At 37.9% G+C, this 12,481-nt stretch overlaps 1 protein-coding gene across 4 annotated transcripts in view; it reads left to right on the plus strand.

Annotated features, from left to right (window-relative positions):
* ptprub (protein tyrosine phosphatase receptor type Ub) overlaps positions 1–12,481 on the plus strand; it is a 216,417-nt gene that overhangs the window by 117,366 nt on the left and 86,570 nt on the right. For all 4 annotated transcript variants that reach the window (XM_015348716.2, XM_006631389.3, XM_015348717.2 and 1 more), the window contains exon 4: positions 9,969–10,050. In XM_015348716.2, the coding sequence (XP_015204202.1) occupies positions 9,969–10,050 (82 nt within the window). The remainder of the gene's footprint in view (positions 1–9,968; positions 10,051–12,481) is intronic.

The following is a 12,481-nucleotide window of genomic DNA, read 5'->3' on the forward strand; positions in this document are numbered from 1 at the left end:
ACCATACATATGTGACACAGCACAGCTAGGGTTGTCTCTGCCTTTTTTTGCCAGTGCTAGTGTTTTTTCTGTGTTGCAGCCTACAAGTGGGGGAAGTAGACAGAAGCACCTCAATGCTCTCTAATCAAAGTCAAACCAGTCCAAATGAGAAGATGCTGATGCTTTGGGGTCAAAGGTGACAGATCAGAGGTAGTCTGAGTGACAGTTTCACACCTTTTCCTAACCTCTAGATCAGTACCACTGCCAGCAGGTAGATACACCAGATTGTTTAGTGTCTGTGGAACAGGGAAATGTGTCTCTGGAGTCTTAATGAAGTCTCCATGAGCTACAACTTTAGCTTTTCCCTTAGAAAAGATACAAAACAAGAAATATAATTAGATGGAGGATGACTGTTAATAGATGGTTTTAATGTTGTTTTTAAGGATTACTTCCTTTTAGTTATACATTTGTTTAGCTTTATATTTACATTGCATCCTTTTTTACAAAATAAACTTATTCCTGAGATAGTTCTGGGTTACCATATCAAAATGAGCACCACACACAGTAGTCGTTACTATTAAATGTATCTGGAGTATGAACTTGCAAATCAATTAAGTATAACTTCCTTTCCTTCTAATAGTATTTCACATTGCATGAATTCATTTTCACACCTCAGACCGTGTTTGCTTTCTGAAACATTAATGAAGAATAAATATCTGTAACTAAGAGAAGCTGGCATGCGTTCAATTGACCTCAATTTCGGCTGACTCGTGCAAAGTGCTCTTGAGGTTGGCTTTCATAACCTTATTCCACACAGGGCCCATTTCAATAAATCAGAAACCAGGTAATGAGATTAGACACTGCCTCGATCAATGCAATCGTTCTGCGTGTTGACTCCCCCCGATAAGCACAACGCCATCACTGCCTTTCTTTCAGAGTTAGGACAAACAATTAAAGTGATTTAGTTTAATGATTTTACAATGACGTTAAAAGTGCTACTGTGTCAGTTTCATAGTATCATTGCAGTGTAGCAGAAACAATCTATAAACAACAAGGTCCAGAAAAGAGCAATGGGAGATGCAAGTGTGGAAATGCTCGACTAGAGGTAGAGAGGTAGGAAGTCTCAGTGTTCTGTATTTCTACTGTACTGTACATGTGAGGGCCTTGATTCTGACACTGCAGTGTACAGACATTCAAATCACTATCAAACTATATTTACGTGTACAAAATAGTGTTTTATATTATATTGACAGCCATATTAGTCTGGGCCATTCTGAGTTTCTGTTCTATCATTATGGGAGGTCTTCTGTTGAGATTTTCAGTGGCGAGAAGGGTATTTCTCAGAACGAATGGATTTACATTTTTTTTACTACTCCCTCTTCGAAATAGCAATGCTTTACTGTCCAGTTTTAGGTTCCTGTTCTTGTGAATCTTTTGGAAATAATCTAATAAAATGTAATAAAATGAAGTTCTGGAAAATAATGGAAAATAATTTTTTGCACATCTAAGCTTTTTATGCTATTTTTATTCTTCTCAAGAAGCTGATGCTTTCCGAGGCCTCTAGACCAATTCTAGTATGATTCCCGGATTCCTTATTTCAGGGCTGCTCCATTCTTGGCTGATGTATTCCTGGCTAATGTATTCCACAATGTGGACCCAGAAAATGACGGAAACCCACTTTCCTAAGGTGGTTTATCCTGCAAATCCCAGATTCACTCTTTCAGCAGAAATCAATAGTGAATGATAGGCTGTTCTGCCTCATAATGTGCTGCAGCTACAACTATAGTGAAAACCATCAAAAAGAATTTGGAAGCAGCCCAGACACACACAACAGATAAACAGGACCTTTTTGGCAGCTATATCTAAACAGCTACCCAGTAATGTCACAAAACATAATAAATAGCATTATGCTGGCAGGAAAAACTGAAATTTGCAATCATGTTTTCGCTTTACACAATTCATATCCATATGGTTCTCACAGCATTCACTGCAGGCTCTTACAAACAAAGAGAATTGACAACACTTCGTGTGTTTTTAAATATATTTTATGTTGCTGCAAACTTGCAGATCCAGACGCTCTGACAGCTTGTGGTTTTGGAAGTGATATGGGAGAGAAAGTGGCCAAATGCCAAAGAGAAACTGAGATCTTCGCCTGCCTGATTTTCACTTTGAAATAAAAGGGCATCCTCTGACCTGGCTCCAAATTATCTGTCCATCATAATTCTTAGTAATACACAAGTATAACTATAATCACATGTATAAATAAAGGTAGGCGTCCACGTACCTGACATTGGCTAATTCAGGCCTTTCTCAGTAATTGATAATAAGAAGAGTTTAACAATTAACAATTAATTAACAATTAATTTTGCACTGAAGTATTGCACAGGACTGGAAGGTTTGCAGTTTGAGAAAGCTCTGTGACTGTGACTGTCACTTTCTGGAATGAATTAGTGTTCTGTAAACTGTTCAGTAAACTGTTAAGTAAATACAAAACTTAACAAACAATATCTATCACACTGAATATATTTGAAAACAAACTAGTAACAGATAGAGAGTACCCTATGTACCTATATTTCCACCTGTAACATTACATGTGCATATACAGTAGCTTTACAGTGTTATTTTTTCACTTATAACCAATAATAGTTATTAACAAGGACTTCTGTAGGTTAGAAAATGTCTACATATAGTGACATATATAGACATACAGTAAGTGAAGTAAGTCAATAGGACTTTATTGTTTAACATTTTCAGTGCACAAATCAAGCATTTTTTAATTAACAAGCATGCATACATGCATAAGCAATTTTCCCAATAATCATTAAAAATATATTATTTCATATAATATCATTTGTGAGACTAACATTGTTCTTTAATTACAGTTACCTGCTGGCGGGCTCATTTAGCTCAATTGGATTCAAGTATTATTGAGCATATGTCTTACATGGCTTATTTGTTTTCTATCAAGTCTCATAAAGGAGCAACTTCAGTTTAAAATCACTTCTTGGGCACTTCTGTATAAGTGGAAGCCATGAAAACTTGTTGGACTGAAATTATTTAAAATACAGTTTGAATATTAATATTAAAATATTGTTTGTTTTAGATATCTACCTTATAGGAATTTGTGGATGTAATTTAATTTTCTGAGAACTGAAACAATTGGAGGGTTAGCAGTCACACACATATCACAGCTTATTGGTTAACCCTGAAGGTTTTTACTCTTAAGCATTAATATTTAATGTCTTTGGTGTGGAATTTCTTTGCTCATGTTTTGTGTAAATCAAATTTTCCCCCTACAAATGTGAAAGTTTCTCCTGCATCATGCACAGAGGAAACAGCAAATGGGATGTTCTTTGTTAGTTCCACATACCTGTGCCTCCTGTGTTGTTTTTAGCACTAACCTCGCCTGCCATCTTTCCGCGGCTTATTGTATCACAGAGGGGAAAAGAAAGTGAAGTCAGAGTTCACCTTGAACTTCAGACATTTTGCTTGAAGTTTCCACTCTATGTCTTGTGCTACAATGCTGATCCATGTGTGATTGGTGTAGGTGTCGGAGATAGGGAGACGCTTATCAAATATTAAAGATGTTATCGGGCTATGAAAAGACTAGCCACAATTGCAAGATTGTGCTCCTTCTTTTCCAATCCATTCCTTTGTCAAGGCTTTAAAGCAAACGTGTGTCTCACTCCACGTCTCACGTGGAATGCTGAAGTGGCTGGAGACAGGATTAAGGGTTAGTTATATCTTTATGATTTTTCTACTGTTTATACATGTGACTTTAGTGTCCATGTCTCCATCTTGCTTTCAGGCTTTTGGCTGTGTCAATAACTCAGCTTCTTTTCCAGCCAGAGGGCTAATGGAAATCAGCAGGTCTGTGAATGCCTTGCTGGAGATGAACTGTAGTTTAGCTACAGAAAGGCAAGTGCCAGGCAGGTGCAGCTGTACTGCCCATCTTTCCCTGCTCTTATGGGCCTCTGGTAGCATTGCTATAAGATTAAAAGCCATTCATAAACTTAATTGTATAGCTAAATTATAAAAAAACAGAAACCTTTATAAAAAAACTTTGTTGATTATATCTGAAGTAATCCATAACACTGATTAAGTATGAGTGTGTGAATACTTGTTTTTGTGGTTATTGGTCTGAAAGATAAGAGCCTTTCCTGGCCCATAAGAACATAAAAATGGCCTCCTCTCATTCGTAACTTTTTTATTTCTCCAGCACATTTGTTAGTTCACAGCTGATTGACCCAAGGGTCTCAGTTCGTCCCCTCCGATTCATAATTCAGTGGAATCCGTAGAAGTCCACTTGGTTGACTTTGTCAGTGCTTTTAAGGATTTTGAATGCTTGGATCAGGCCTCCAAGTCTTCTCTGTTCAGGACTAAAAAGGCTCAGTCTGATAGTGTAGGAGGCTCATTACAGAATCTGTACCGGGAAATCTGGTATTCTGTATAAACGCTGTACTCAGGTGTGTGTATAGTGTTTTGCAAGCTTAGTCTTAATAACAAAGATGGAACCAGAAACTAAAAAGGCTTTGGACTGTGAGAAAACAAACCTAATTATCCATGTCTGCATTCTCAGCTGGAATGGGGCGTACTCTTTTTAAGTAGAACAGGAGAAGAATATGCATGTGGCAATAGGTGAGATCTGAGGATGCCTGAAACGCTTTTATTTGTATTCTGATATTTTTGTCAGGTTGAGAAGCCTTGCATTACCCATCTTACATCACTAGTCCCTTGAGTCAATAATCCATTTTCTTGCTTCTCTGAGGAGTGTCTCTCTGAGGACCTCTGTACAAAACATGGCTTCTAAAAGAAGCTCTAAAGAAGACCGTTTTAGATGTTGAAATGGAGCCATATTCTAGTATCCCCTTCTGCCGTTGATATCCACTTGCAGAGATGGCTTTTCATTAACTGACGCACATCTGTCAGACCTATAATCGGCCTGTCAGAGTATTGATTATTGCATTGTTGGCTGTTGAGTGGAGCTGATTGAAGCAGGGGGGAGAAAAAAGGGGGGCCTGAATTATGCCAGCTCTCCTGGGGACAGGTCCAATCCTCTCTGTTCTCCAACTACAAAACCTCTTTCCAAGTGTTTCATTATCTGGACAAATTGAAATTGACTCTTGTCTGCAGTCTTTTAATGAGAAACCTTTTCAGCCAGCTGGCTTGGCCTGACTAGAGCTTCCATCAAGATTGAACTGGGTTTTCTACAAGCTGGCCAACCATCACTTAGACTCACAGCACTTATCATAAAATCTGAGAACGTTTAAAGCCCCATTATCGTATTTTCATGCTATTCCGAAACAGTAAATGCAGGTCTCAGGCATTAAACGTTTACAGTGGGTCCAGAGTCTGCCACTAGGATTTTCTGGTCTGTTTGGATTTTTAACTAAATCATTACGTTTTCAGAACAAAACAGGTTTACAAATGTTTGGTCTGCTCTCTAATTTAGTTTTAATTGCAGTCATCAATCACAAATTTCGTTGATCTGTTATTGCCTCCTGTCCACAAAATGCAAAACATTACAAAGTATTTGGTTTAAAAGTACACATTCTGCATATAGAATTGTCAAAGGGAAATTGTGTCCTTCTCTAGAACCTTGAAATGTTTTTTTCTATTAAACAGAACTATTATTTTACTGCTTTAGCTGTTTTTGTTTTTACAACCTGTAGCTATAATAGCCAAACCCTCCCTCCTACATGAAAACATACTATTAATCTCTCATTCTGTGGTCCCAGCCATCAGAACAAAAATACACTTAAATTCAAGCCTTTATTGCTTCTCTGCAATTTTCTTTTTTTTACCTGCAATTTCTTTTTCAATCATCTTGAAGGCTACCCTCTTCAAATAAAGTTTAAAAATAAAAAAAACATGGTTGCATTAAAGGCCATCAGCTTTTTTTCTTTCTCAACGAAGCTTCAACAGTCAACACAAGAAATGAACAACTAAAAACAGAACTGATGACCTAACACACGAAATACAAACACGAAACCAACTGAGAAAAAGCCAAATTAGAAGAAAATCAATTGCTTTTGTAGTTTAACCCCAATCAATTAAAATATTTATAGACCAAGAAATACATGTTACATCTTTATATTTATTATGTTGTCTGTGCCTGTCTGTCCCAGTTGTGACGTTCTTGGCAAACAAAGTAATGATTAAATACATTTGAGCCAGATTAATATGTTATTTTTTCTTTGCTGCTCGCTTGCTAATGTCTGCTGTATTATGAGCAGGAAATGGGAGATGTATTTTTGCTGGTTTTAGTATGTCAAAGCCAAAAGGACTGTGGTAGGTACTGGAATTGCTTCTAACAGATTTTGTTAGAAGCTTCCCCCCAAAAAATGTAAGTACACAGACGAGCAGTGTGACAAAAGCTTTTTAAATCAGTGCTTCAAATCCTTGTTCTGCTTGACCCCTTAAAACCATTGCTGCTCTGTTTTATGGCAATGAAACGTCCCTAACTGTTGACCTTGGGTGTTCTGAGGTGATTTGGTTACAGTTGGTTCAGAGCATATTCGGGTTGTGTTGGTTTGTTGTTTGCTTCTGCAACCATCTGTGGCATGATACACGAATGATGCAGTTTTACCATTTCTAACATAGTAGCAAGTGTGGGTTTGTTGTCACTTGCAGTATAAATCCAGTTTGAACAAACGCTTTCTCACACTGTTGGATCAATGTCATTGAGTCCTGACTGGGGACCTGTGGCAGACGAAGGCAGTGTTGACACGACATTCCAGAGTTTCTTACTTACCCTTTTTGGATGCCGGCCCCAGTCATCGGGAATATCAAAACTAACTGAATTAACAGTCTTTACACAGTATCATGATGTGATGAACAGCACCTGATCAGCAATGAAGTTGGGTACAATACAGTTCAATACAATACTACCATGCACATTAAAATTGGAGACCGCTTATACGAAAGTAAAATTATAGCATTTGGATGAATGCTTTTATTTACAGTGGATGCAGAGTACTGTTAATGGTTTCACCTGAGATTTCATTGTAACATATGTGACTAGGGTATAGAACAGCTTCTGGAGGATCCTTTTTCTATAAAGACATTAGTGTGTGCCACTGCTGTCCTCTCTTGTGTCTTGTTTCATCATTTAAGGATAATCGGATGTTCCAGACAAAAAGGTCATTCTCCCTTATGGCATTATCTGCTGGTCCTGTTGCACAGAGAGACAGATGTTGCAGTAGACTGCACAAAAAGTACATTTGGGTATTCCACGCATTTCTGCGTGCAGGAGTTAATTGTGCATAATAAATATGCTTTGAAAACAGAAGTTCGTTAATTAACCTTGAAAATCTCATGGCTAGCCTTTCATTCCTTAAATATGTATTAGTTGCTGAAGAAGTTGTTAATTCCCTGACTTGAAGAACTTTTGTTTATTAGCCTTTACCACCCTGTTGGACCATTCTTACTTAACAGAAAACATTTTTGACTGAAATGTCAAACTCTGAAAAAAAATGAAGGCATCTTGGTTCATACAGTCACTGTTTTTTATGTAGAATCAGAGGACATCTTCCATTTAAAACATGGCAGTTTCCAAATATTTGTTTCTCATTTGACTCCAATTATCCCTGCTTATGTAAATGCCTCCAAAATGTTCGTGATGCATCCATTCTCAGTGGGGAGAGCTTTAATAATAAATCCTTAAATTTATATTGTGCTTTTCTGGGCACTCCTCTCAAAACGCTTTACAGATAATGGGACTCCCCTCCATCACCACCACTGGATGATGCTATGACAACCATAGTGGACCAGTACTCTCGCCACATATCAGTTAATTACACAGAGCAAATCAGTTCTAGAACTAAGATGGAGAGCTACCTTGTAGCTCAATTCCAGTTTTGCTTAACCTGGAATTTAGTAGATCCATTTTCTCAAAACTTTTAAAAAGCAAAAACATCACACGTTTGGATAAAGTATAATAGGATCACAGTGCATGGTAAGTAGCAGACAGTCCTTTACACTTAAGGAATTAAGGGTGGCAGGGCTAGACTGCAATGTGTTTGCTGGTACTTTAAAAATCCATCAGTTGTTCACAGGATGCAATGGTAAAAAGCCTCGTCAACAAGAATCAGTGGTCAGTGACAGTCACAGTCAGTGTTCATGTGGGTGTTAATTTTACAGACTGCCTCTCTATGGCAAACCTGATCTCAAAGAGCCTTGCAGTAAGCTCCCTCCCGTAAACCTCAAGCCAATCGATCGCACGCATGTCAGCCTGTGATGTATTGCAAAGCGAATCAGTGGGATGACTCTAATGGCTACCCATTAAAGTAAAAATACATTTGCAAAAGAAAAAGAAACTGTGTCGATCATCAGGGGCCTGGTGTCATGAGGATTCTTGGAGTGCAGTTATAGGCTGATATATTGTCAGCAGTGTAAGGTGTTGCCTGTTTTCTCCTTTGTGTTAAATCCTGAAACAAGCCATCTGTAGTGTAGAGCTGGATCCTTTCTGCCTGAGGCAATAAGACGTTTACATGACTGTGCCAGCACATTAACTTTACAGACTGGAAAATGTTATGGAAACTGGAATAAATTAGCCATGTCTTGCCAGATAAATTCCTGTAGTTATGTATACAAGTATTTATGCATTACTGTTTTGTTTTCCATCATTTATAATTCTAGGAATGTTTTCTTTATCCTAAGCCGGGCTGACAAAATTCTAGTATGGCTTCCATATGACTTTTACACTTTACTGAGGAATCTGCTTGCCTTCCCTTCCTGATAGAATTAGATGCAGGATAGTGTTACAAGGCCAGAACTACACTACCCATAGTTAGGTTTATTTAAGGGTAGCAGTTTAACAAAATGCAATTGTAGAAATCCACTCCAGTTCATAGTACAGGAAAATTCACATTACTTATGTAATTAATTCAGACTTACTCTCTCTTTGGCAATAAATTCTTTTATATTGCATTTTGACATCATATATAAGCTGTTCATTCTTAAAAAAATGCACACTGATCTTAACTGAAAACATTCTTCTTGGTTTGTGTTAGTGATATTGGAAAAAAAATAAAATAGTTAAAATCTCTATTTGAAGATACCACCTGCACCTTTCCTTTTTTTTAATGCTTATCTAGCCCCAAATGATAATTTTTAGGGGAAGCAGGTTAAAGGTTCATAATAATTTGCTCTCATCTTGCTTAATCAAAAAAATATTTTTAAATATGAAAGTAATTTGATTAAATGTCTACAGGGTAATCTTGTGAAAGGTACATCCCATGTACATCCCACCAGGATTATAGTCACACAGCAGTATATTCTGATATACTGAATTAAGATGGAATGGAACTGAATAACTGAATTAAGTAATCAGAGGATTAAAAAATTGCATGGAAACAATGTTAAATTAAGGGGGTTTGACTACAAAGAACTATATACAATATTAGAAATCAGGTCAATGCCTGCTATTTAGTTTTTTTTCCCCCATTTTAAAAGGTTTATCACCTTGTGAGATAACATGAAAGTGCAGTTAGAGACGAGTTCAGACTGGAGTCTGGGGAGTGCTTAGGTCATGGATTTGAACTGCATTTGAAATAGGATTTGGTGTCTGGGTGGCACATCTCAGTGCCGCTGCCTCAGAGATCTTGCTTCATTAGGAACTACTGTGTGTAGATGTGTTTATAAGTTATCTTTCTATTTTCCATGGGTTCTCTTCAGTTTGCCCCCAACTTCCAAAGACATGTTCACTAGACAGACTTCTGTCTCATCCAGGGTGCAGTTCCGCATTGCGCCCTGTTCGTTTGGAAAAGCCCCTTGATATTGAGATCCTTGCCAGGAATAAGAGGTTTTCTGATAACCGTGGGATGGTTGGGTTTGGAACTTGTATCTGATGCAGACCTCTGATTGAGGTAGCATATCTGAAATGCCAACAACATTCTCTCTGTGGTCACAGGGGCTGCATCTCAAATCCTATTCTGTTGTTCTTTGGCTCTGAATTTATTCTTCTTTTATGTCTGCTGTTTACATAGGTCCTGTTTGAAGCGACCATCTCAAAGGAGCGCCGGGGCTACATTGGGATGGATGATATCTTATTGCTGAACTACCCCTGCTGTAAGTATGTGCTGTGACCTTTCAGGAAGGAATGAGAGAACAGGAGATAAATTTCCTGCTGAAAAGATTGTCTGCAGTGTCAAAACCCACAGGGCTCATGAGTGGAATGATAACATGTTAACCCTTTACACTGAAGCAGCTTATATTCAAATATCTCATTCTAACACATTACATGTTCATATAAGCATCAGTGTGTGATTCATGATTGTTCATCCTGATTAGAATGTCATTTTCATTGTTAATGACCAATTCCAAGAAAATCGATCTCTAAAAAGGCTTCTTGGGGCTTCTTTCCAAGTAATCTTGAGGAAGTGTAAATCTGCCCTTCTGTGCTTCTTTCTTGTGTTCAGGTTTGCAGTGGTGGACACAGTGATGTCCTCCCATTAAGGTAGAGAAATCCTGTTAGAAATTGACTGCCAGAAGGAGTTTATTGTGGCACATGAAAATTTTAAAAGAACACAAACTAGTAGAACACATAACAGAATATGCAATAAGAAAATATTAAAAGAAAATACAGGCTACAATTCCAAAGCCATAATCTTAAAGACACTGCTTGTTTAGTTATACAAACTTTAAATTTAACCAGCAAAGTTACGTTTTAGATTGACTTCAGGTGAAATTACTGCTGCTTCAACAAACAGTTCTTCAGAAGAAATGGATAAGAGCACTATAAAAGGTTATGTCATATCAGGTGAACTTAACCTGCTTTTAGGTTTTGGTTCTAGATTGTTGAAAGATCACAGTGAATTGCTATCTAGGAACTAGCTTGGCAATTTCGTCTTCTGAAATGGAAATGAAGTGTGGCCTGTTCCTCACTGTCCGCGGACACCACAGTACCTCACACGTTATCCAACTTAAATGACACGCGTCCACGGATCCATTTCCCTGTCAGCTATCTAGCTCGCTAGCTCGCGAGGGTGCACACTCGGGGCTCGGCTTGCAGCTTCCCATTCTATACACGCAAGAACATGACCACATTTTACCTCGAAATCCCTTCCGATTATCCGTAGAAAATCAGACAAACTCACGGATAACGTTACGTTTTCTGTTTATTTTTACTTAGCTGTGTGAGAGAGCGCTCTGTTCACCTGTCTACATTCTTTCCGTGTTGTGGTCACTGTGGTTCCTGGGCTGCCTGACTTCCGGGTATGGTGGCCTCATAGGTCCAAACCCAGCCCCTCTTCTCAGCTGGGCTTTATGGTGTCAACGCTGAGTGGTGCATGGGCACATCTTCCGGTATAGGAAGTATCACTTTGTGCAGATACCAGAGTAACATATTTTGTTCATGATTCTTTGTTTTATTTGTACATTCTGTATAGTCTATTGTAAAAAGTATAAATTATAAGTTTAATGATATGATAATGAGATGATAAGTTTAATTGTAATGTGAGAATGGTACGGTCCGAGGGGGCAGGGCTATACTGTGCCTATTTAGGAGGTTCCTCCGTTAGTCCTGGGGAGAGGTAGTTGATAGGTTCCAAGTGAGTTAGGATGCTTGGTTTATATCTCTTGGAGGAAGGGTTTGTGTATTTTTGTTTTATTTTGTTAAACAATTTTTGCACTATGTATAATTATTTTGTTGGTTTGTGGGGACCACTGTCTAAGTTAACCACCACTTTTGCACCTAAGTGCTATTGTGGCTGAGCTGTTATTCTATTTTAAAAGAGCACTTGGGCACCCCTCCAGTTCTTCCTGTGACACCATGGTTATATAAAGTCTGATCATCTGTGCTTTTTGGGATTAATTTTGCATACTCAGTCACCCTAATTGACACAGATTTTTCTGAAGAGCAAGACTAAGTTGTACCAGCTGTATATCCTAGACATTCCTAGACAAAGTTGACAGATCAGAGGTAAATGCATAACCTGCCAGTGCCTACCTGAATGAAGGGAAAGCTGTGTGGGGGTTTTGCAACTTTAGCATGCTCATTCTGTGCCATTAACAAGACTGAGCAATATAAGCAGTTTTGCTCTGTATGTTTCATTTTAACATCTACATAGGACTGACCTTGTCCTTCAGTAAAATATCTTATGAAAATCTAACATGATTATATTTTACAAATGTGATGAGCCCCTTAGACTGTCAAACACGTTTGATTTTAGTGGATAAGTGATCCAAGGATAATCCACCAATTTGATTTTAAAAAAAGCCAATCAGTTCTAACTACATGGCTGGGCAGCTTGTGCCAAAACCCTTTATGTCAAGAAGTGCTTCTTGATTTCCATTTTAAATGCACTTTAGAACTTGTCTTGTAAATGTCAATAAGAAATCATAAAGATAATTTAAGTTTTTTCATGGTTTTCTTGCACTTGTAGCAGGCATTTAATTTGGCTTATGATGATGTCCCCTTTGTTTTTTTTCCTTTTTCACTGTTCCTTTTGCATATAGTGTTATTTTATCAGCTGTTATCATGGTACAATTATGTGAGGGT

Source organism: Lepisosteus oculatus, chromosome 11, assembly GCF_040954835.1.
Source record: "Lepisosteus oculatus isolate fLepOcu1 chromosome 11, fLepOcu1.hap2, whole genome shotgun sequence".
NCBI lineage: Eukaryota > Metazoa > Chordata > Actinopteri > Semionotiformes > Lepisosteidae > Lepisosteus > Lepisosteus oculatus.